At 52.0% G+C, this 20823-nt stretch overlaps 3 protein-coding genes across 3 annotated transcripts in view; 1 reads left to right on the plus strand and 2 right to left on the minus strand.

The window, feature by feature from the left end:
- The window catches only part of VOLCADRAFT_98025 (uncharacterized protein), a gene marked incomplete at both ends in the record, with an annotated part of 6134 nt that extends 4910 nt beyond the window's left edge, over window positions 1–1224 (minus strand). Inside the window, 3 exons of the mRNA XM_002956955.1 lie at window positions 62–172; window positions 941–1014; window positions 1213–1224. Of these exons, the coding sequence (XP_002957001.1) occupies window positions 62–172; window positions 941–1014; window positions 1213–1224 (197 nt within the window). The remainder of the gene's footprint in view (window positions 1–61; window positions 173–940; window positions 1015–1212) is intronic.
- A 1056-nt stretch (window positions 1225–2280) lies between these two features.
- On the minus strand, window positions 2281–7411 carry VOLCADRAFT_98026 (uncharacterized protein; the record flags this gene model as incomplete). The annotated part of the gene is made up of 5 exons (XM_002956956.1): window positions 2281–2370; window positions 3150–3289; window positions 4004–4080; window positions 4882–7087; window positions 7342–7411. The coding sequence occupies 5 exons, from the start codon at window positions 7409–7411 to the stop codon at window positions 2281–2283; spliced, it is 2583 nt and encodes an 860-aa protein (XP_002957002.1).
- A 5749-nt stretch (window positions 7412–13160) lies between these two features.
- On the plus strand, window positions 13161–15722 carry VOLCADRAFT_98027 (uncharacterized protein; the record flags this gene model as incomplete). Its single annotated transcript, XM_002956918.1, has 3 exons — window positions 13161–13247; window positions 15189–15224; window positions 15510–15722. 3 exons carry the CDS (start codon window positions 13161–13163, stop codon window positions 15720–15722), a joined length of 336 nt encoding a protein of 111 aa, XP_002956964.1.
- Window positions 15723–20823: the final 5101 nt, after the last annotated feature.

The following is a 20823-nucleotide window of genomic DNA, read 5'->3' on the forward strand; positions in this document are numbered from 1 at the left end:
GGAGGGGGAGGGGGTATAGATACTGATCGTCCCAGCTCAACCCCGGCTAGATTAGTCGGACCTGCTAGGTGACTCCGGAGGCGGAGGCCCCATTCCCACTTTGACTTTGACGCCGACGCCGAAGCCAGGTGGACCTGACGAAAGCGCCATGGCCGGAGCTGCCGTACATGGCCTGTTGGCATTGTGTTGGAAATGGGTTTTTGTTGTTGCGGTTGTTATGCTGGTTGCGGTTGTTGTGTGTACGACAAGGCAAACCCTGGAAGAGACGGTGCGGCAACGGCGAGGAGGAGGGGCCCGTTATCTCGGCAGTACGACAAACACAGAAGTGCGAAAGGCTGGCAGAGGAGTTGTTGTGCGGAGCGTTGGGATGAGCAGTGAGTTGAGAGGGGGGGAGGGAAGGAGGGAGGAGGGAGGGGCGGGGGAACTTGCAGAAGGCTGCCTATAGGGCATTCAGGGCCATGTCTGTACAGAGAACACTGGGAACACTGACATCTGTCCTTTCTCAACAGTAGCTGCAATGAATGCGATCAGAAATCAATGGCTACATTCTAATCCACAATATGGTTCCGGAGCGAGGGCGATTTCGCGGAAAAACGGAAATGATGGCCGGATTGAGCCTGTGGCGTGTTTGGCGTTTTCACCAGTCCAATACGCGGATGCCGCTGCCTGAATGACTCAGCCTTGCGGGAAATGGTCTGGCGCGCGGAGAATTTCGGGGGGAATATTTGCCCCCAAAGCTGGAAGGCTTCCGGGAGATTCTGAACTCAGAACAGCTCGGAAGAGGTGTACGGAACGTTAGCTGGATTGCAGGGGTACGACAGACAGGGCCTAAACCAAGGCGTAAATTTTATATCCCGTGCTTTGAATGTGCGCGGTGGTGCCTCTTCCTTTTTTTCTTGGAGCGAGTTGGAAAGAGTTGAAGCAAGGGCCTATAACTCACCTGGCCGCAGTGCCGACGTCGGTGGCCACCGCAAGCTTGGCCAGTGCCCGTGACATGGGCATGCTAGCTTCACTCTAAGCGCAAGGGAAGGAGGGCATGGGTTGCGTAGTTGACCAGCCGATTCGCTTCGAAGATGCACCGGTTGAGCCACCGCAGAGACATGCCCTAACAAGGTATTTCCTCACCAAGATGCTTATTTATATTGCTGTTGCTTAATTATAGTTACGCTCAAGGCAAAACAATTGGATTATGATATCCAAGTCGCAACGCACCTTCGCTACCATTTATCGCCTGATAGCTCAAGTGAACATTTATTTCTACATTATAAGCAAGCTTGAATCGATGGCTAAAGAAGCATTTTGCGGAAGTGCGCGCTGGACACGGTTATTATATGTCTTCAGTATTGGCAGCAAATCGACAGCGCCTTAACAGGTGTGTGAATTCACTAAATGTGTTAACGTGATGATGCTTTATCTTACAGATAGGGAGTTTTTAGCAATACAGAAGGGGAAGGACAAGGGATGACTATTGGAAAGTTACAGGTAGTTGCGGTACCCAACTTCCAAGCGCACAGCCCAAAGCAGACGGCAAATGAATTTTATGTAAGAGTAAACAACTGGAAAAGCAACCCGGGCTCATAATAACTTGCAGAAACGTTCCACCTGCGACCCGTGGGTTCCGGTCTCCGGGGTGCAGAAAAACTTGGAGCGGAAAATAAATGCGGGCTCAACATGTATTACCAACATAAATATTACTCATCATTTTAATCAGCCAATCCACATAACACCCAGTCAAGCCGGTTCGAGGCACTTGATGATGACGCCTTTGCCTCCGATCGTAACACGAAACGGGCACAATAGCTCCGAACGTACACTTCTCGGAGGGTTCCCCCACTCAAATCAAATCGTACGGCATCCTCAAGTCCACCCAGGAAAACGGCCGCGTTGTGGCCATAGGCCACGGCATGGCTTGTGGGGGGAGGTCCAGAACCGCTTTCCCTTGTTACTCCTCCCCCGAGAAGCCACCACCAATACAACAGCTCTAATCAACAGCAGATGTTCTGCTTGCTTTGTTTGCGCCAAACCGCTCTATGTTAAGTATTTGCAGACACGCGGAGAATGGCGCCCGTTCAGAGGATTGCCTCGCCCCCTCGCTTGTCACGCACATCCCTTTTGCCGTAAATATACGTTACAAGTTGTACAAGTTCCGTACGCAGGAGGCACCCCCGTCCTAAAATCTGGGGTGGGCACCATTAATTGTCCTTTTATTGAAGCACCGAGTGGGGATATGGGCATCTGCTGCAGCCGGGCTCGACGCGCCTGAGCCTGAGCTTGAACCGGCTACTGGTCTCTCCAACCCGTGAGCGCCAACTTACTATGTACCCTATTTATCATGTGTTTATATGTCATGTCTACTTCTTCCACACACTTCTGCAACCAGAAGCCGCCGGGGCCTCGCTGCTCGCTGTGCAGCGCCTCTAAGATCTGCCCCGCCCCGCCCCGCCCCGCCCCCCCCCCCGCCCTTGAACTTACCTAAACAATACGACGTACATACGCGCACACGTGTACGTGTCTACGGAATTTTGGACGACAGTGAGAAAGCAATAAGAACGCAAGTGCCCCGTGCTCTCGTGGGCCACACTTATCCGTTTTAAAGTCCGTTTTACACACACGCGCACATGCAACTGACTTTACACAAAACGTATGTAACAAACACGAACCCGAAGGACGACATCCCTTTGTTTTGCACTTTTGTTTGGACTTTCTCCCAATTGCCACCAGTGCCGTACTTACAATAATAATAAACATAACCACGCGAATGGCCTTCAGTTGAAGGGTGCCGTACCCTCAAAGGAAGAATGAAAACTCACGAGAGAGAGTTTGTTTGGGTGCACATGTACATAAAGGAGACTTGTCAAAGAGGGAAAGAGAAAAAGCAACATCCGATGCGGGTGTACGGCGATGTGGGTGTACGGCAGAGTCTTGGGAGTCAGGAGTCCAATACGCCGCTCCTCAAATCCTTTCAAGGCTGTGGGCAAGTGGCCTTTCACTGTCTAACGACCTATCTTGAAATCCCGGATCCAAATTTTGGATCCAAACATTCAAACCATGACGCCACATGTTAAAACGAGATCGACAACACGAAGCTCAGTCGCCAATGAAATGGAGCATCTGCTGCCGTACACCGCATGTCGCTTGTACCGTCGTACCGTTGTAATGGGGAGACCGAGAATGACCGAGAATGACCAGAAGAAGAAGAAGAAGAAGAGCCTTCCCCCTGTCCGGAAGGTTAACCTTCCGGGCAGATCTCCCCCTACCCGTTTCAATGCGTTGCTGGCAAATCCGCTGCCTGCGCGATGGCGCCGGCATTGCACCACGTTATCAACCGCCAACCACCAACCGCCAATGAGCCAAAGCACGACAGCAACCGCATAATCTACCCTTCCGGGAGGCATATTAGTTAGAGCAAAACAGCCTATTTAACAAACATGGACAGCTGGCTCCCTACGTGTATTACAAAATACAGCCCGCAGTTGCCATTCTCCAACCGGTTGCGGAAATGACGCAGCACTCAACCAACCCCCAACCGCCTCGCCAACCGCCAAAGCGCCACCCAACTGGAGCAATACCTGCTTACACACATACATACATACACACATACAGAGATCCCCTGATATGCCGTGTATGAATACAACACCAGCCCCTGAAAGTGTCCCCTTTCCCCATTCCCCGCTTTGTCGCGTCGTATAACTCTAGCACCAACAAAACATGTGCGTACGGCCCTCTTCCCTCTCCCCCGACAAGTCCTTCGGAACACGGGTGTGTACGGAAAAAACCCAAACGTGCCGTACTAATAATGTTCCTTCGATGCTGCGCTGGCAACAGTATGTCGGTCGAGTGCCGACGTTTTCCTTCCTCTTGTGGACATGGCACACATATATACATACATGCATACATACATACATACATACATACGCAAACATCAGCACAGGTGTGTGCAGAGAGACAGACAGACAGACAGACAGATAGACAGATAGATAGATAGGCATCTGGACAGGCTTACACACAGTGTAAGCCTGGTCTAGGTATCCCGACAACCAGGGACCTGAAGGTAAGAATGGAAGACCTGCTGCCGCATTGCTGCGGTGCACATGCAAAGCAATCATTAGCAGCAATCCTAGAAACTGGTAATGATGCCGCGACAATGATATCATGACGCCATAATTTAAACATACATATATACGTATGTATCTTGCATATACGTATATAATTAATTTGGTTACAAGGATAAAGGTAGGAAAGGGCGACAAACAACGTGTGAAGGAATGTTTCGGTGGAACCTTTTTTAACGTAGCCGTCACCGGCTCCAGCATTGAAACGTATTGTGCAGAGTGCAATTCTATGATACTGAGACTTTACCACATATTTATAAAGCGTGGTACCCCACTCACCCAGCGGCAACCGGACAAACTACAATTTGGCTCGGCAACAGGTAGCAAGCTTGTTTCCTAGGTCAATATAATACTAACTGACGGAGTATTAATTCTACCGATTGCGGTAACGGATAACTTTGGCATTTTTACAACAGCTTCCTGTACGGCAACTGTATCCTATGGCAGAACGAAATCCCCCTAGACACTGAACTGTACAGCACCTTCGCAACTTGCTATTGAAGACCTGACGTGGTCGCACGTACATACGGCAAAGCCCAACCGGCTATCCCCAGAGGGCGTTTTTCCGTTGCCAACGGTGGCGTTGCCGCCGGGTGCCGTGAGGCCGGCACTGCCACCACCGCCATCACCACCATCACCACCGCCGCCATCGCCACCATCGCCAGCGGTTGCGTCCAACGCCATGGAGCCTCCGAAACCACGAAGACGAAACACAGAAATGGCCTGTGGTGTAGGACTGGAAGGTTGTGTTGGAGGGTGTGGAACGTACTGCGGCTGTGGCGGCACTTGCGGCGGCGCGTGCGGTTGCGTTGGCGGCGGCGGGGACGTGAACGGCGGCGGCGAGTTGCGATCATGAAGGGCGGCGGTGTACGGCGCCGCCAGCTTAGGGGAGAGCGAGTTTGACCTGCCGGTCGGGGACGTGTTTGGTGACGGCGCCGCCGCCGCTGTTGCTGCCGTTGCCGCCGCCGCCGCGACTGCTGCGGCAGCGGCTTCATCGGCTCCGTCAGCAGTAACATGAATATGAAGGGCGGGCCCGCCGCGCGCGGCACGCACTGCAGCCGCCGGCGGCGATGGGGGCGCCGCCGCCGCCGCCGCCGCTGCTACGTCTATCATCCCGGAGCCGCTGCCGGCGCGTGGTCGCTCAACACCGCCCATGCAATATGCAGCCGACGCCGACGCCGACGCCGTCATCATCAATTGCTGTGCTATGTCGGCGAGATCTAAAAGCCGCTTGGAATTTAGGGAAGACATGGAGGTGCGAATAGCAGGGCCTCCACCTCCGCCGCCGCCACCTACGGTCCTGATGCGGCCTACCGTCAGTACGGCAGCGGCGTCGGAGGGCGACATGGGGCCGGTTGATGATCCAGTGCTGCCAGTCGGTGATAGAGCCGCTGGCGCAGCCCACGCAACGCCACTTTGGTGATGCAGCACTCGCATCCGCGGTCCGGGAACCGCCGCCGCCGCCGCCGCCGCTGCCTGCGGCGGATTCGGTACAGCGGCGGCGGCGGCGGCGGCAGTGGCAGTTGCCGGCACCGCCGCCACAGGCGCTGTGTAACCGGAGATGGATGCTGGCGCGAAGAGGGTACTGTTACTAATGTTGACGGCGGTGGGGACCACGGCGGCTGCGGCGGCGCTGTGATTCCGCGGTACAGCAGAATACGGCCTAGGGATTTCCAGGCTGCCTGTCCGGCGGACCGTTGTGGATGCCTGATCAACTGTCGTCGACATAACCGGCTGGCATAAGGCCTCAAAAGAAGCTCTAGAACCCTGCAGGCGCGGCTGTTGTTGCAATAGCGGTGGGTGCTGCTGTTGCGGCGGCGGCGGTGGTGGCGGCTGGGCGAGCTCCCGATTGCAGTACGCTTCAATAGATGTACGGCGGGTACTGACGGCAGAGCGGAGCCGCTGTGCAGTGGGCTGAAGTTTGGTTCCGGAGCGATGCTGGAAGCTGGTGGTCCGGCGGGGTCCCGCCATCAAAGACATGAATTCGTACGGATCTGCCGTATCTTGTAATGAGCCAACCCCGACGGCGGAGTGTACGGAAAGGTTTCGTCGGGAGTTGCCTGCTGCGGCAGCGCCGGCACCGCCGGTGCCGTTTTCGCCGTTGTGTTGGTGTCGGAACTGATCGGAATTGGAATCGTCGCGGACCCTGCCGCTGGCGGCAGCAGCGGCGGCGGCGGGGGCAATGACATCGATGGGGTGCTCCCCGGCGGTGGTGCCGCCGCTGCTGCCGCCGCCGCCGCTGCCACCCCCAGCAATGTTGCCGGTGACGCCGACGGCAGGGCCTGCACAGCCGCTGCCAGCTGCAGACCTGCCGGGAGTGGCGCCAGTCGTGGGGCTCGAGTCGGCATAGAAGACGATCGACGTTCGACGGCCGGTGGCGGGTCGGTCACCGGTGTCGGGACACGCCACTCGCGCTATCCAGCCTTGCGACGTCGAGTCCATCGCATCTCCGCTGACGTATACGATGGACGATCGACGGGCGGTGGCGGGCCGGCCCCCGGCGTCAGCGGCGGCGGAGGCCGGCGCACGTGGTGCGGTGCGGGGCACCGTCTCTGCGGGGCCTGTGGTGTAGCAGACTTGGGATGTTCGACGGACGGGGGAGGAGGCTGGGATTTGGCGCTCCGAAACCATTGTCGTCGAAGGCGAGAGGTACCTTCGACCGGGAATGGTGGATTGGGACTCGCTGGAGGGCCGGATAAGGGCTTGTGGCACAGACGGCTCCGGAATCGCCTCGTTGCGCAGAAGGGCGCGGCGGGAGAAGAACGAGCGCAGCTTGGATCTGAGATTGGAAGGCGCAGACTCAGGTGGCTTTTTGTGTCCGACTTCGCGGGGATTTGGAGCCGTGGCGAGCTGGTCATTAGGCTCGTCATGGTCTTCGGCGGGCGGGTAGGTTGGCCTCGACGGTGGGCCAGGGGATGTTTCCCTCACAAAGCTGTTTTCAAGCTCCTCGAGAAAGCGCCTGCTTCGAGTGTATTCTGCAAGCCGAGAGTGGAACCAATAAGCGATGTTCCGCTAAAACAATGCTGCCGTTGAGATTCCCCAGCATGATGTGCAAGTTTAATAGTTAAACCGTTATTTTAGGAAAAACATTATATGAAAACGGCACAATTTGGTGGAATAGCCAAGGACAGCCCCGGACTGCGTTGCATGGTGCGGTTCGTTGGTCTTGCACGAGCTGCACGAATAATCTTGCAGCCAAAGCTCACAGTAATGTATTACTATTGGTCACCTGCTGCAAGGTTCGCGAGCAGTCGTTGCGGGTCTTGGCCTTGTCCCTCGCTTTGCCCAGTGGCTTCCATCCTACCATAGGACGTCAAGTGACGAAATAATGCGAGATAACAGAAAGTGAAGATTTGTATTTAACGTCTAATACAGTCCCGTAAAGTGAAACGCAGTCTCAGTTGGAGTCATCCTGTCTGCCCGACCTCCTTCCGGAAAGCCGCCATGAGCCTTAGTCAATCTACTTAGTCAAGTCCAAAATTATCAGCTGTTTAAATGCGCCACGCAAGGCAGTGATGAGAGCACAGTAGCCCAAAATCTCGTTGGCGCCCAAGTACGACAAGATAAAAATAACGTTTCCTGGTGGTACGGTAGACCTCGATGCTATTGTAACCTAGCGATTAGAGCCATTCTTTCATCTAACACAATTCGCAACAGAGACTTCAGTTGAACTTGCTACTTAACTATATGGGCTTTATTGTTTGACTATTGGCAACATGCATGGTGTAGCTCCGTAAGAAACCCTAAAAGCATTATGTACCTATCACCTTACATGTGATCTACCTCTTTACCACGCTGACGTTCATTACGTTAACGCGGTGCTCCCGGTCTACGCGCACCCTACCCTGTGCATTCGTATAAGTTACCGATAGCCCTGGGACTAGCCAGCTGGGAGTGCGTTTCTAACTTTCTGAATCGTCGTCCTGAGGTTCGTTTCTTTATTGCATGGATTGGTATTTACTCGTGCTGGTATGGATGGCCGCTGGCGGTAGTGTTGACGAGGGCTGGTGTAAGGGGGAGGAAGGGGGGTGATCTGAAGACCACCGTCGTCGCAAGCACGCTTTCCAAATTCCTAGACTCATGACCGACGTTGCAGTACAATTCGGAAACTGAAAGTCCGCCACACGTGCTTGCTTTTCTTATTTTCCTTTCCTGATACCCGTTGTATCCGGTAAATCAGCGGCAGAATAATGAAAGGAGGCCGCGGAAAAAAAAGGGGGTAGGATGTAAATTAGAGGGCCAAACTAAACGAGAATCCGAACAGAAATACGTACGGCACTGTCAGCTCCATTAACGGCATGTGTGTGGAGGGGCAGGTGCAGGCACGACCCTTTGAACAAATAACTTGCCTGGTGGCCAGGATCAGCCTGAGGCCGCTGGCGGTGAGGTGTGTTCCTTCTGTCCTGCGAGTTTGAGGATGACGACCGCATCAAGTCAGGCGGAGCGATGTACTGGGCTATGTAAGGGCTGAGCTAGCTGTTGGGGCCATCAAGCATGGAGACGAGGCGTCTCAGGTCCTTTTTCTCTTAGCAGGACCTGCGAGATGCATCTACTATCGGGAAGATATGTTTGTCACCGGGAAGATATGTTTGCGGATTTGCTGTGCTCAGGCCGTAGGAGTGCATGTATGCGCTTTTTGGGCACAGCGCGCCGACAAGCTCAGCAAGTATGACAATGGTTCGCAATGGATGCTGAACCGGACGGTATACGCCAAGTGCTGTGGAAACACCTTTGCGTCCGCGGCTGTACCCTGTCCCTGGGCGTTTTCGCCGACTTGCACACCATGAAGGTACCGGGTAGCTTCTTGACTGCAACCTGGTGCCCCGGGGTCAAGGGTGTCAATGCTTTCACCCAGGATTGGGACTCCCCGTCGTGGGGCCAAATAGAAGGAGATGGCATCCCCTGGCCCCTGCTGTACATCAACCCACCGTTCAACACAGTGGCCCAGGTGCTGCACGAGGTGGCGGAGGAACGGCCAGACTGTGTGCTGATCCTCCAGTTATGGCCACATGCATGGGCGGCCACCCTATGGATGCTGCCAATCAGAGCACAAGTGACCCTGGTCCACAGGGAGCTGTTCATCCCTGGATCACAAGTGCCCAATGCAGGGCCCCAAAGCAGGCCCCAATGCGCCCCGGGGGTCCTACAACCCCACACATTCCGTGAGCCCGGTTCCCACTCTGGACCTGCAGCAGGCGTATGCCTGCATGCCACATGCATGTGGCGCCTCCATTGTTGCCCATCCAGGAGGCTTGCCTAGTGCCAGGGCCCCACTCACCCCTTTTCCATCACACCTACCTCGCCTATCTCTTTTCCACCACTGCCGGAGGCTACCTGCCCCAGCTCCTGGCAGCACATGTCAGCACCCCTTCAGTACCCTCCACCATACTGGACCCATCCTCCAGCCGCCAGGTCCATGCAGCAGCCCACACGAAGGCAACGAGAGAAGGACACGGTGATAAGTCGACGCCAAGAAGGGCAAAGCAGCGGTACAAGAAGGGATGAACCTGAGCTTTCAGGCAGGCCGAGAAACTTGTTAATCGGGGAAAAGCCGCACAAGAGAGACGCGACAGCTGCGAAGTGGAGCACCACTTCTGTGGAGAAACAGAGGCCAAATGGAGGGCGAATAGGAAATGATGGATGTAGCTGCGAGTTCGGTTTATCTGAGGAACGAGCCGAACTAGAGGAAACACAGCAAGGACCTGGCGATGAACTGGAAACGTGAGACTGGAAGGTCAAGGCGACTTGCATGTTTCGACATGACCCGACATTGACACATGACACGCAGACTACTGAAATGCACGGCCCTCCCCGCTTGCATCTCGCTATCTGGCTGCATGAACCTGGGGCTGCAACATGAAGAGACATCGTGGTCCTGCCGCCGCTGCTACTGCCACTTCAGCTCTCGTACATGTTTCATGGGCGGACTGTGTTGTCTTGTCGACACGAGAGATATTTCATGCCGTGGAGGGCTGTGGCTGTCGTGACGGAGATCCATGATCTACGTGTGAGAACCCAAGCACTAAACAAGCGCAAGAGTGCGGGTCGGGTCGTCGAGGGAGTAGTGAGATTACCTTGACAACCTAGCTAACGAAGTTTCAGTGTAAATGACGGTTGAACGTTCATCGAGTATGTAATACCCAATGGAACAGATAACAGTTGGTGCTTGTGTTGGCGCCGTCACATTGGACGTGCGAGTGTGCGAGTGAAGGTGTGGTGGAGTGGATAAAGGGGAGGGGAGGGGAGGGGAGATGGGAAAATGTCCATGGGCCCAAAATACAGAAAGCGACACCGCACGCTGTGTACACCCGATGGCTGCACCGTAAGTGGAACTCGTCGGCTTAGCATCACGTCGCCACCTAAGATGGCTCGCTGATGGCTTTCGCAGGAAAGGCTGCACGTCACGGGTGCATCATTTCTGCCCAGGTCCCCATTAATGTTCCGGTTCCTCAATCTTCCTGATACCCTGTTTTCCGTCTGGAGGTCCGCATTAATGCTGTTCACAGATATAGGGATATTATTGCGTAAATGTGTGTACTATTGTGTGTAGTACATTCAGTGGCTATGGCTTCACTGCATACACTTCTGCCTCTCGATGCTCTGGCAGCAGTGGCTTCGTGCGCTCGGACATGACGATAAGCGTTTATAGTCACCGGCTAGCCCTGAGAGTGATTTTTTGTGTCATCGAACTGGTGGTAATTACTAGTCTCAGGGCCTGCTGGAGTGAAGGGCCGGTACACATGAGTCGAAGGCGGAAGCTCACCAACGCCGTCTGCCCTTGCGCTAGGCACACACCTGCCAGTCCGAGAAACGATGATAAAGACACACAGGGCTATAAGGATAGAGAGTTTAAGACCCCAAAAATGTGCAACACATGCTCGTCTGCCTGTCGGCTAATCCAAGATCTCAGGCTCAGTATGATTGGCTGTCTGCCAATCTCTGGTTTCTGGGCGGAGTCTACCTGTCAGCCAATCCCATGTCGCTGGGCGACATCACCGGAACTTTCGGAGTACGGAACAGCCACGGACGGAACACCTATATTTGGATGTCATCTTTAGGATAAATATGTCTTCACTGCACACTGCTATCGATAGCGTTGTTTTCACTGTTGCCCTTTTGTGAACTCGAAAGCAGAGCTCAACGATTGCAACGCGGACCGTGATCTGCAGCAGCGCCGCACAATTAGTGTACCCGCCTGTGGAGTATATTGTATCAAGTGAGTTTAGGCCTGTGGAGTATATTGTATCAAGTGAGTTTGAAATGTGGCGTAAAAACTCCCAGGACCTGATAGAGGCGATAGACTTGATAGAGGCGGAAATCCGCAAGGTTGACGGTGAAATATAGGCCGTTGATGAACAGATAGCGGCGTGCACTATTAGGACACATTAGTGTACTTACGCAAGATGGAGGAGCAGTACTACACATTAGTGTACTTACGCAAGGGAAAGCAGCTCCAGGAAAAGCAGCTCATCTTGCTGCGCAACTGTGAGTTGTGACAGCGCATATCATTGAGGCCATGGTGAGATTTGCGCAGACCCGGGGCCTCCACCAGTTTTTGCAGTGTCGGACCCTCAATTCGCCTAGCAAGGCTTTACATTGCTGCTTGTATATCTTGTACAACCCTATCTCTTGTATCTCTTGGGATCCTCTGCGGTATGGTATAGCAAAAGTGTCGATCAAATGCCGACGATACACTTAGCGCGCGCTGCAGTCTGTGGAGAGAATGGCTGCCCCTGTACTCCAAGGGTACTTACTCCTTAGCTTTCAGATCGAAACCCCCACCTTACCGTGCTTGGAGTACAGGGGCAACCGTGGCCTTGGTCTCTCCACAGACTGCAGCGATCGCTTCGCGTATTATCGGCTTTTGATCAAGACTTTTGCTATACCATACCAGAGAGGATCCCATGACATACACGAGATAGGGATACACAAGATATACAAGCAGCAACGTGAGAAAAAAAAGCCTTGCTGAACGAAATGAGAGTTAGCAATTGTGGTAACTGGTGGTGGAGGCCCCGGGCCTGCACAAATCTCACCATGGCCCCAAGGATATGCGCTGTCACAACTCACAGTTGCGCAGCAAGATGAGCTTCTTTTCCTGGAGCTGCTTTTTCTCTTCGCGTAGCTGCTCCTCCATCTTGCTTAAGTATGCCAATGTGTCTTTATTGTTCCTTATTGTGCACGCCTATCTGTTCATCAATGGCCTATATTTCACCCTGTGGATTTCAGCCTCTATGATGTCTATCACTTCTATCAGGTCCTGGGAATGTTTACATTTCTAACTCGATACAATACTCCACAGGCCTCAATTTGTATGAAATGTGTGGTACACTTATTGTGCGGCACTGCTGCAGGTCACGGTCCGTGTTGCAATCGTTGAGCTCTGCTTTAGAGTTCAGATAAGGGCAACAGTGAAAACAAGGCTATCGATAGCAGTGTGCAGTGAAGTCTTATTTATCCTACACATGATATCCAAACATAGGCCACATAGGTGTTCCGTCCTACTCTGAAAGAGTTACCAGAACTTTCAGAGTACTGGTGATGTCACCCAGAGACATGGGATTGGCTGACAGGTAGACTCCGCCCAGAAACCAGAGATTGGCAAACAGCCAATCATACTGAGCCTGCAGCTGATTGGCCAAGAGGTGAGCATGTGTTGCAAATTTTTTGGGTCTTAAACTCTGTTATCCTTAAAGCCCTTCTTTGTGTCTCTTATCATTGTTTCTTGGACTGACACATGTGTGCCTGGCGCAAGGGCAGACAGCAGCGGTAGAGAGCATCCGACTCATGTGAACCGGCCCTTTACTCTAGCAGGCCCTGAGACTAGTGATTACCACCAGTTCCATGATGCAAAAATTCAGTCTCAGGGCTAGCTGGTGACTATAAACGCTTATCTTCATGTCCGAAAAGAAGTGTATGCATTGAAGCCATCAGTGGACATCAGAATCCTGTTACACATGCAGGATACAACATTATTTAAGCATTGTGGTTGAAAAGTTGAACAGACACACAAGCTTTCTTGTGTTCTTGCATATACTGCTGACCTGCATGGTATGTGTCTTCTGCCTGCTGTCTCACTTTGTGCAGGTGCTGCTGCTGGCGTGGACCTGTGGAGCTTGGGAGCTGGTGCTGGTGGTAAGTTTACTTCTTGCTTGCCTAGGGAGAGATGGGAGGGATGCCTAGGGAGAGATGGAGGGACTAAAGTTACTTAATCTGATGCACATAGGCCTGCTTTCCATGACTGGTCCTCCAGATTTATTTGGACAGCAACTGCCATGTCAGCTCAGGGTGTAGGACCCTTTCTTATGTTTTTGTTTGCTGAGTCAAACAGACAAGGAAGCCAAGGTCAACAAAACACTGAACACTGGCAGGTGGTGAGTTGAACAGGATGGCATGCACCATCTTGAACCTGTGTGATGTGTACAACAGGAGGGCAGTAATGTGTTACCAGGGGGATAAACCCAGGCCTAGGGCAGGTGTACCTGCATGAGGTGGCTGGTTAATATATCCTCTACTGCAGTATATGGGGCTATCAGAACTGTGGCAGCCAAATTGTCAGATTATGAGCACCTGTCTTTGCCTGCAAGATGTGACTGCCCTGAAACTGGGCTGCACAGAGGAATTGAAGTGGACAGAATCATGCTTTTAGATGTCAGGGCTATGCTCATCCTTAGCATGATTACAAGCCCGTGGCAGTGGGGGGCCCCATCAAAACGGTCGGTTGGGTTTGGCGGCTAAATGCACGATCAACGTGGCAAAGAGTAGCTGTGACCGACTGGAATGTCTCTGTGCCTGAAACACTTTAAGGTGGCTAAAGCCTAGCTAGGCGCATGTATTTGTAATTGTATTTGTAATGTTACAGAGTGGGAGGCTTCTGGGCCGCTTTATCACATTGTCAGTTCTACGATTTATCATCTTATAGCACCATCCACCACTGCTGTAAGAGGGATCAGCTCCCCTGGCATCTCCCAACTGAGTACTCTTTGCCTGGTGTTACATTGGTGCGAATTGCTAGGAGGTGGGGACTCCCCGAATCAAATCCGGCTGCGAACATATCGCACAGCAGGCATGATGCAGCATACTCTTACCCCAAAGGTGGATGCCTGGGCGGGCGAGAAGTCTACCAGCTGAGTAAAAAACAAAGTCCTCCATCTCAGACGGAGACTGACGAAACGTCAATAACACTCAAATTCACAATCCTACTGGATCTCAAAACAACGTAAATCCTATGGGATATGCCCGGGGGTGCCCGAGGATGTTTGCTTGAGGGGGGGAGGAATGTAAGAGGGATCAGCTCCCCTGGCATCTCCCAACTGAGTACTCTTTGCCTGGTGTTACAACTACCACACTATACTTCGCCACAACAATACATGGCGTGATATGGAATATGTGGCCGTAAGGGCCTGAGATGGATCCCTTCAAAAGGGGGGGAATGTAGTAGCTGGTACACATACACAGTACACAATACATAACGTCTACAAATACGAGCTAAGCATGTCCACCAGCATCTCTAGAGGCTTTTTCAGCGGCCAGCTACTACTTAATACCTGGGCAAATGCAGCTGTCGGCTAAAGTGCAAGGATTGGCTTTGCTGGCAACAAATGTGTAACACCATGGTCAAAGGCCACCTGGCCAGGCAAAGAGAACTCAGAGAGATGCCAGGGGAGCTGATCCTGTCTTACACCCCTCAAGTTAACATCCTTGGATGCCCCTGTATGATTATGGTTAGTTGATATCCCGTATGATTTTGGTTTATGACATTCCACTGGCCCCTATCCTAGATGGTGGACTTTTTTTCTCAGCTGGTAGATTTATCACTCACTTGGGCATCCATTTTTGGGCAAGGGGGATGTGCATCGTGCCTGGAGTGTGCTGTGTTTGTAACTGGACTCTATCTGGGGAGTTCCCACCTAGCTATTCATACCAAAGGCAAAGCATATCAGGGAGATGCCAAGGGCAAAGTAGAACCTTTTTACAGCATGCTGATATCCCTACATACCTATCTGAACAGGATATTTTTGCTGTCCTGTCATGAGTTCCTGCCTGCATGCTGCAACCTCCCAAATGTGGGTGCAGTGCTCTAACAAGAGCCAGAAAGATCAGCCATTCTCAGTAAGCCATGGGTGTATCTCAACAACAACACCAGATAATGAATGGGTTAATCCTAGGTGACATACCACCAGCATTGCCAGGGGAGTCTTGGGGAGGCTGCTTCTTTGCTGTTCAAGGGAAGCTGATCAACATAAATATGGCTGCAGTTACTAAAATGGCAACCATGCTGTGCCATGCTGATGTAAATACTGATAAGAGCACCACAAAGGATATGCAGGAGCAGATGGCTAACTTCATGCAGGGTGGAGGCCAGTTCATTCCTGACCTTGCTATCTCATCCAGCAGCCTCTGATGAACTGGCCCCCACCCTGCATGAGGTCAGGCATCAGCTCCTGCATATCTATGTATCTGCAGCTGCACCTATGGCGATCAGCTTCCCTGTTTCAGCCAGCAGAGAAGCGGCCTCCCCAAGACTCCCCTGGCAATGCTGGTGGTATGTCACCTAGGATTAACCCATTCATTATCTGGTGTTGTTGTAGAGATGCAGCCATGGCTTAGTGAGAATGGCTGACCCTCCTGGCTCTTGCTAGAGCACTGCACCCCAGCATGATGTACCTGCAAAAACCCATACTTGTGAGGTTGCAGCAGGCAGGCAGGTATGCATGCACAGAGTAGCAAACAAATCCTGTTCAGATAGCTACATGGGGATATCATGTAACTATTTGTGTTTGCTATACCAGACAAGTTGGATTTATAGTGCATGCAAAAGCCCAGAAGCTGCTAGGTTACTGAGCTGGCAATGGTAGCTCTGGCAATTGAAGACAGCCTATTGCTCTACCATTATCAGGTTATGTGTGTATGGGCTGAGCATATCAGGGATCTTCTCTTCATGCTTCTATATGCACATGTACACACACAGCCATGTGCCATCCTAGCTCCATGTCATGCATCATTCCCCTGAGCACTCCCCTTGCACGCCTTTCCCTCTTATGTCAACTTTGTACATGCTAGTTTCAAAACTTGGAATTCCAAGGAGAGCTAGTCATTTTGTGGTGCATCTACAGCTTCCCTAAGTACCTCTGGCCTCTTGCTTGCTTCCTTTGTCCTGCGTCTCCTATCCAGTGGTCCAGGACCCTGTGAAAAATCCTACTGCATCTTGCAAAACCCAAGATGCAGTTTTGATTACTCATGGCCTCGCAGATGCACTCTGTGCTCAGAAGATGCAGTGTACAGGAAATGTATGGCTGCTTTACTTGAGTGATATACAGACCATTAACAGGCTCTCATTGATATGCAGCTGGGACTGCCCTGGTACCCTAAGCTGGATGCAAGCATTCTTCACAGAATGCCGCTGCCAACTCTGAGCAGATGACCTATGCAGAACTATCGATTGTTTGCTCGTTTTCAGAGTAGGCTCTTGTAACAGCATCAAGGGTCTTGGGGTTATGGCCTCTATGGGGCCCCGGGGCTATGACAACGGCTGTTGACTCTGTCAAGGTGGAGCAGTTTGCCGACAAGGTCCTGCTAGTGGGTGTTGCTCCTGGTTCCAAACTGGGCTACTGAGCCACAGGCTACAGACATCAGGATTTACACTCACAGCTCATGTATACCGCAGTACTGGACACAGCTGGGCATTTGACCATTTGCTGGAGATGCCAGGTTGTGTAGGTGTAGGTGTAGGCACAGATGGGCTTGTATCTGTAAGTGCCCTGAGTTGTACAACCCGACCAAAATGGAAGCATGCTAAAGAACGTTCCTGAGAACGCTAAGAATGCTAAGAACGGCTTGAGAATGCTGGCGCTGCTGAGAACGTTCTTACACCAGTCTCAAGCATTTTTATGACGGTTTTAAGCAAAGAATGGCTTTGAGAATGCAACGGTGCGGAAAACTTAGCAGAAACACACAAAGTTACAGTGGTTTGCCCCTTCCATAGTTCAAGCAGGAAACAGAGAGTCAGTCCTGTATTCTGAAATAAGTTCCTAGTGCTGAAATCATCCACAAGACCGACCATGAGGGCCCCTACAGCTCTGCACTGTGAGGGTAAGGCCCTTCGAAAACAGGCTGGCACCAGGAAGTCGCCCCAGTATACAAGCGAAGCAGACGTGCCCCAACAATCAACAACTATCCAACCAAGGATGGGCTTCTCAGCATCAACGATTTAGTCAGTCAACATATGGAACGGACCTCAAGCAATTTCTGTCGATTTGCATAGCAATGTGCCACTCCCATTACTTCACCAATACATCCCTGTGCACAACATTCATTCGGTTATTCCATCAGCCGTACCATCAGCCGTACCTTCAGTGAGAAGCCCTGCCCAGGGCACGGTCCGACCATTCGAGGGCCTGGGCGACCATGCCCACCAGTCCCCACGATTTGCCCTCCACTCCACCAATGCGTTACTAACGAGGGCCCCTCAAGAGCAAGCCACAAGGGATTCAGAGGTCTTGTGGCGCTAATGTGCTGCTAATGTGCAGGGCCTCCCAGCCAGCCACCCGCATGAAGCTGTAGCTTCTTGAAAGAACACACAGGGCGCCCCGCTTACTGGGGTGTGGCAAGATGTGCACCCGGCAAGGCGCAACATCCTCAGCTAGGTAGTAATGAGAGCCTGTGTTGGATGTAGTGTACCTCATACAGTCGAATCCATGGCTGCATGGGCCAATGGTACATTATGTTATCCTCACGACCAATCTGTCCTTCTGCTGGTGTGGTGCGTCTTATTTGTTCCATGACAAATGACAGAGCAGCACCATGGCTCATGTCTCTGACCCGCTCCTTGTATTCGTTTGTCTGCATAGCCAAACCTTCATGAATGTACTTCTTCAGGCTCTCTTCCTTCGTGCCACTACCAAGCATTCTGAGAAGCGTCCTCTCCACCTGTGAGGACAGAGACAATCTGTTTGTGCACCGAACACTTCTCAACGACAAGCTGGCACCACATTGACCTCATTGCCTTCAATTACAGCCAAGAATTTCATGGACACGATATCGTCTGGCTTGCTGCGCTGTGGCACTGTAGCAACCCACTCAACACCATCATGTTTAAGGCATTGGCCTATTGAAGTGTTAAACTTTGCATGTGAACTTGTGCAGTGCCGCACTGGAGAAACCTTCGTAGTTATTGTCGATGGCATTGAGTGGGTTGCTACAGTGCCATGGCGCAGCTAGCCAGACGATATCGTGTCCATGAGATTCTCGGCTGTAATTGAAGGCAATGAGGTCAATGTGGTGCCAGCTTGTCGCTGAGAAACAGATTGTCTCTGTCCTCACAGGTGGAGAGGACGCTTCTCAGAATGCTTGGTAGTGGTGCGAAGGAAGAGAGCCTGAAGAAGTACATTCATGAAGGTTTGGCTATGCAGACAAACGAATACAAGGAGCGGGTCAGAGACATGAGCCATGGTGCTGCTCTGTCATTTGTCATGGAACAAATAAGACGCACCACACCAGCAGAAGGACAGATTGGTCGTGAGGATAACATAACGTACCATTGGCCCATGCAGCCATGGATTCGACTGTATGAGGTACACTACATCCAACACAGGCTCTCATTACTACCTAGCTGAGGATGTTGCGCCTTGCCGGGTGCACATCTTGCCACACCCCAGTAAGCGGGGCGCCCTGTGTGTTCTTTCAAGAAGCTACAGCTTCATGCGGGTGGCTGGCTGGGAGGCCCTGCAGCCGCAGACCCCATGGGTGAGGTCACGGTAGCAGCACATTAGCGCCACAAGACCTCTGAATCCCTTGTGGCTTGCTCTTGAGGGGCCCTCGTTAGTAACGCATTGGTGGAGTGGAGGGCAAATCGTGGGGACTGGTGGGCATGGTCGCCCAGGCCCGCGAGGGCCTGGGCCCTCGAATGGTCGGACCGTGCCCTGGGCAGGGCTTCTCACTGAAGGTACGGCTGATGGAATAACCGAATGAATGTTGTGCACAGGGATGTATTGGTGAAGTAATGGGAGTGGCACATTGCTATGCAAATCGACAGAAATTGCTTGAGGTCCGTTCCATATGTTGACTGACTAAATCGTTGATGCTGAGAAGCCCATCCTTGGTTGGATAGTTGTTGATTGTTGGGGCACGTCTGCTTCGCTTGTATACTGGGGCGACTTCCTGGTGCCAGCCTGTTTTCGAAGGGCCTTACCCTCTCAGCGCAGAGCTGTAGGGGCCCTCATGGTCGGTCTTGTGGATGATTTCAGCACTAGGAACTTATTTCAGAATACAGGACTGACTCTCTGTTTCCTGCTTGAACTATGGAAGGGGCAAACCACTGTAACTTTGTGTGTTTCTGCTAAGTTTTCCGCACCGTTGCATTCTCAAAGCCATTCTTTGCTTAAAACCGTCATAAGAATGCTTGAGACTGGTGTAAGAACATTCTCAGCAGCGCCAGCATTCTCAAGCCGTTCTTAGCATTCTTAGCATTCTCAGGAACGTTCTTTAGCATGTTTCCATTTTGGTAGGGTGAGATCCACATCTGGCCGCACCATAAACCACGACCCCTCCTGGAGCTTCATCATCAGATTTCCTTCGTAATTGCAGCGCTAGCAGACCCTCCTTGTTGTACCACTGGTATAAAAGAGCTCAAGGCCATCTAGCTCCTTAGGGCAGCACTTCAGCAAGGATTCTGGAGTTCATATGGCACAGTAATTGTCACCATTTAGAACGGAATAAGAACAAGAACACATTGCCAGCATTTGACCATGGGGAACATGACTGGATTTACACACATAAGGGGCAATTCATGGTCGGTCATGCCATATAAGGAGCATGACGACTGTCATGACCATGACTTTGCCTGATGACCGTTAGCATGACCGATCACGAGGCAACATGACCAGGTCTATGACAGACCCCCCCCATACGACCATATCCATGACCAAGTCGTTCCCCAAGTGGATGAACCCAAAACGATTTGCATGGCGCTTTTCTTCAGAGGCCTGTCACGTTATGCATGGAGGGAAGGTAAAACTGCAGAGCCATCATTGTTTTGAGGATCTGCAATCTCAGTGGTAGCTTGGAGTCGAGCCTGGGATCTGCAAGGAAGCATTGTCGGCATCATGGTAAGGTGGTTGGTTGCTGACACTGCCAAGTGACATGATGTACAGCGATACACAGTTTTCAACACACAGTCTCTGGCTACTGCCAACTACTCGGCTCCGAGACCCAGCCCCAAGTGGACCACAGGATGCTCCCCATGAGGGTAAGTCGGGGTAAGGCAAGGTAAGTACGGCATAGTTTTAGGTTGTACGGCATTCATGTTCTGTCGGCAAAATGTACATTTTTGGTGTTTGCTGTCCAGCGTATTACATGAGATCATACAGTGTACACTGCTGTGTGTGTAAATTTGAGGTGGCGACTGCGACAAATGGTTACCAGCAAGCATTTCTATCACGTGGCTTGCATCGACCAGTGGTTGGAATGTGATATCGGGTACCTGTCCGCACTGCAAGGATTATGTGCAGTGTTTTTTTAAGTAATATATTCCTTTTAAGAAATAAAGAGGCCATTTTGGCCTTTGGAAATAAGGAACAAATTGAGGCCGATCCGTACATTTTCATTCCTCCAGCCAAAAACGTCCATTGCTGCCAGATTGCTCCGTAGTGTGCAGAACTTAGTATTATCGATCATAGAATAGATATGAGGGGCCGTAAGAAGGTCAAGCCCG

The sequence above is a fragment of the Volvox carteri genome, assembly GCF_000143455.1.
Source record: "Volvox carteri f. nagariensis unplaced genomic scaffold VOLCAscaffold_67, whole genome shotgun sequence".
NCBI lineage: Eukaryota > Viridiplantae > Chlorophyta > Chlorophyceae > Chlamydomonadales > Volvocaceae > Volvox > Volvox carteri.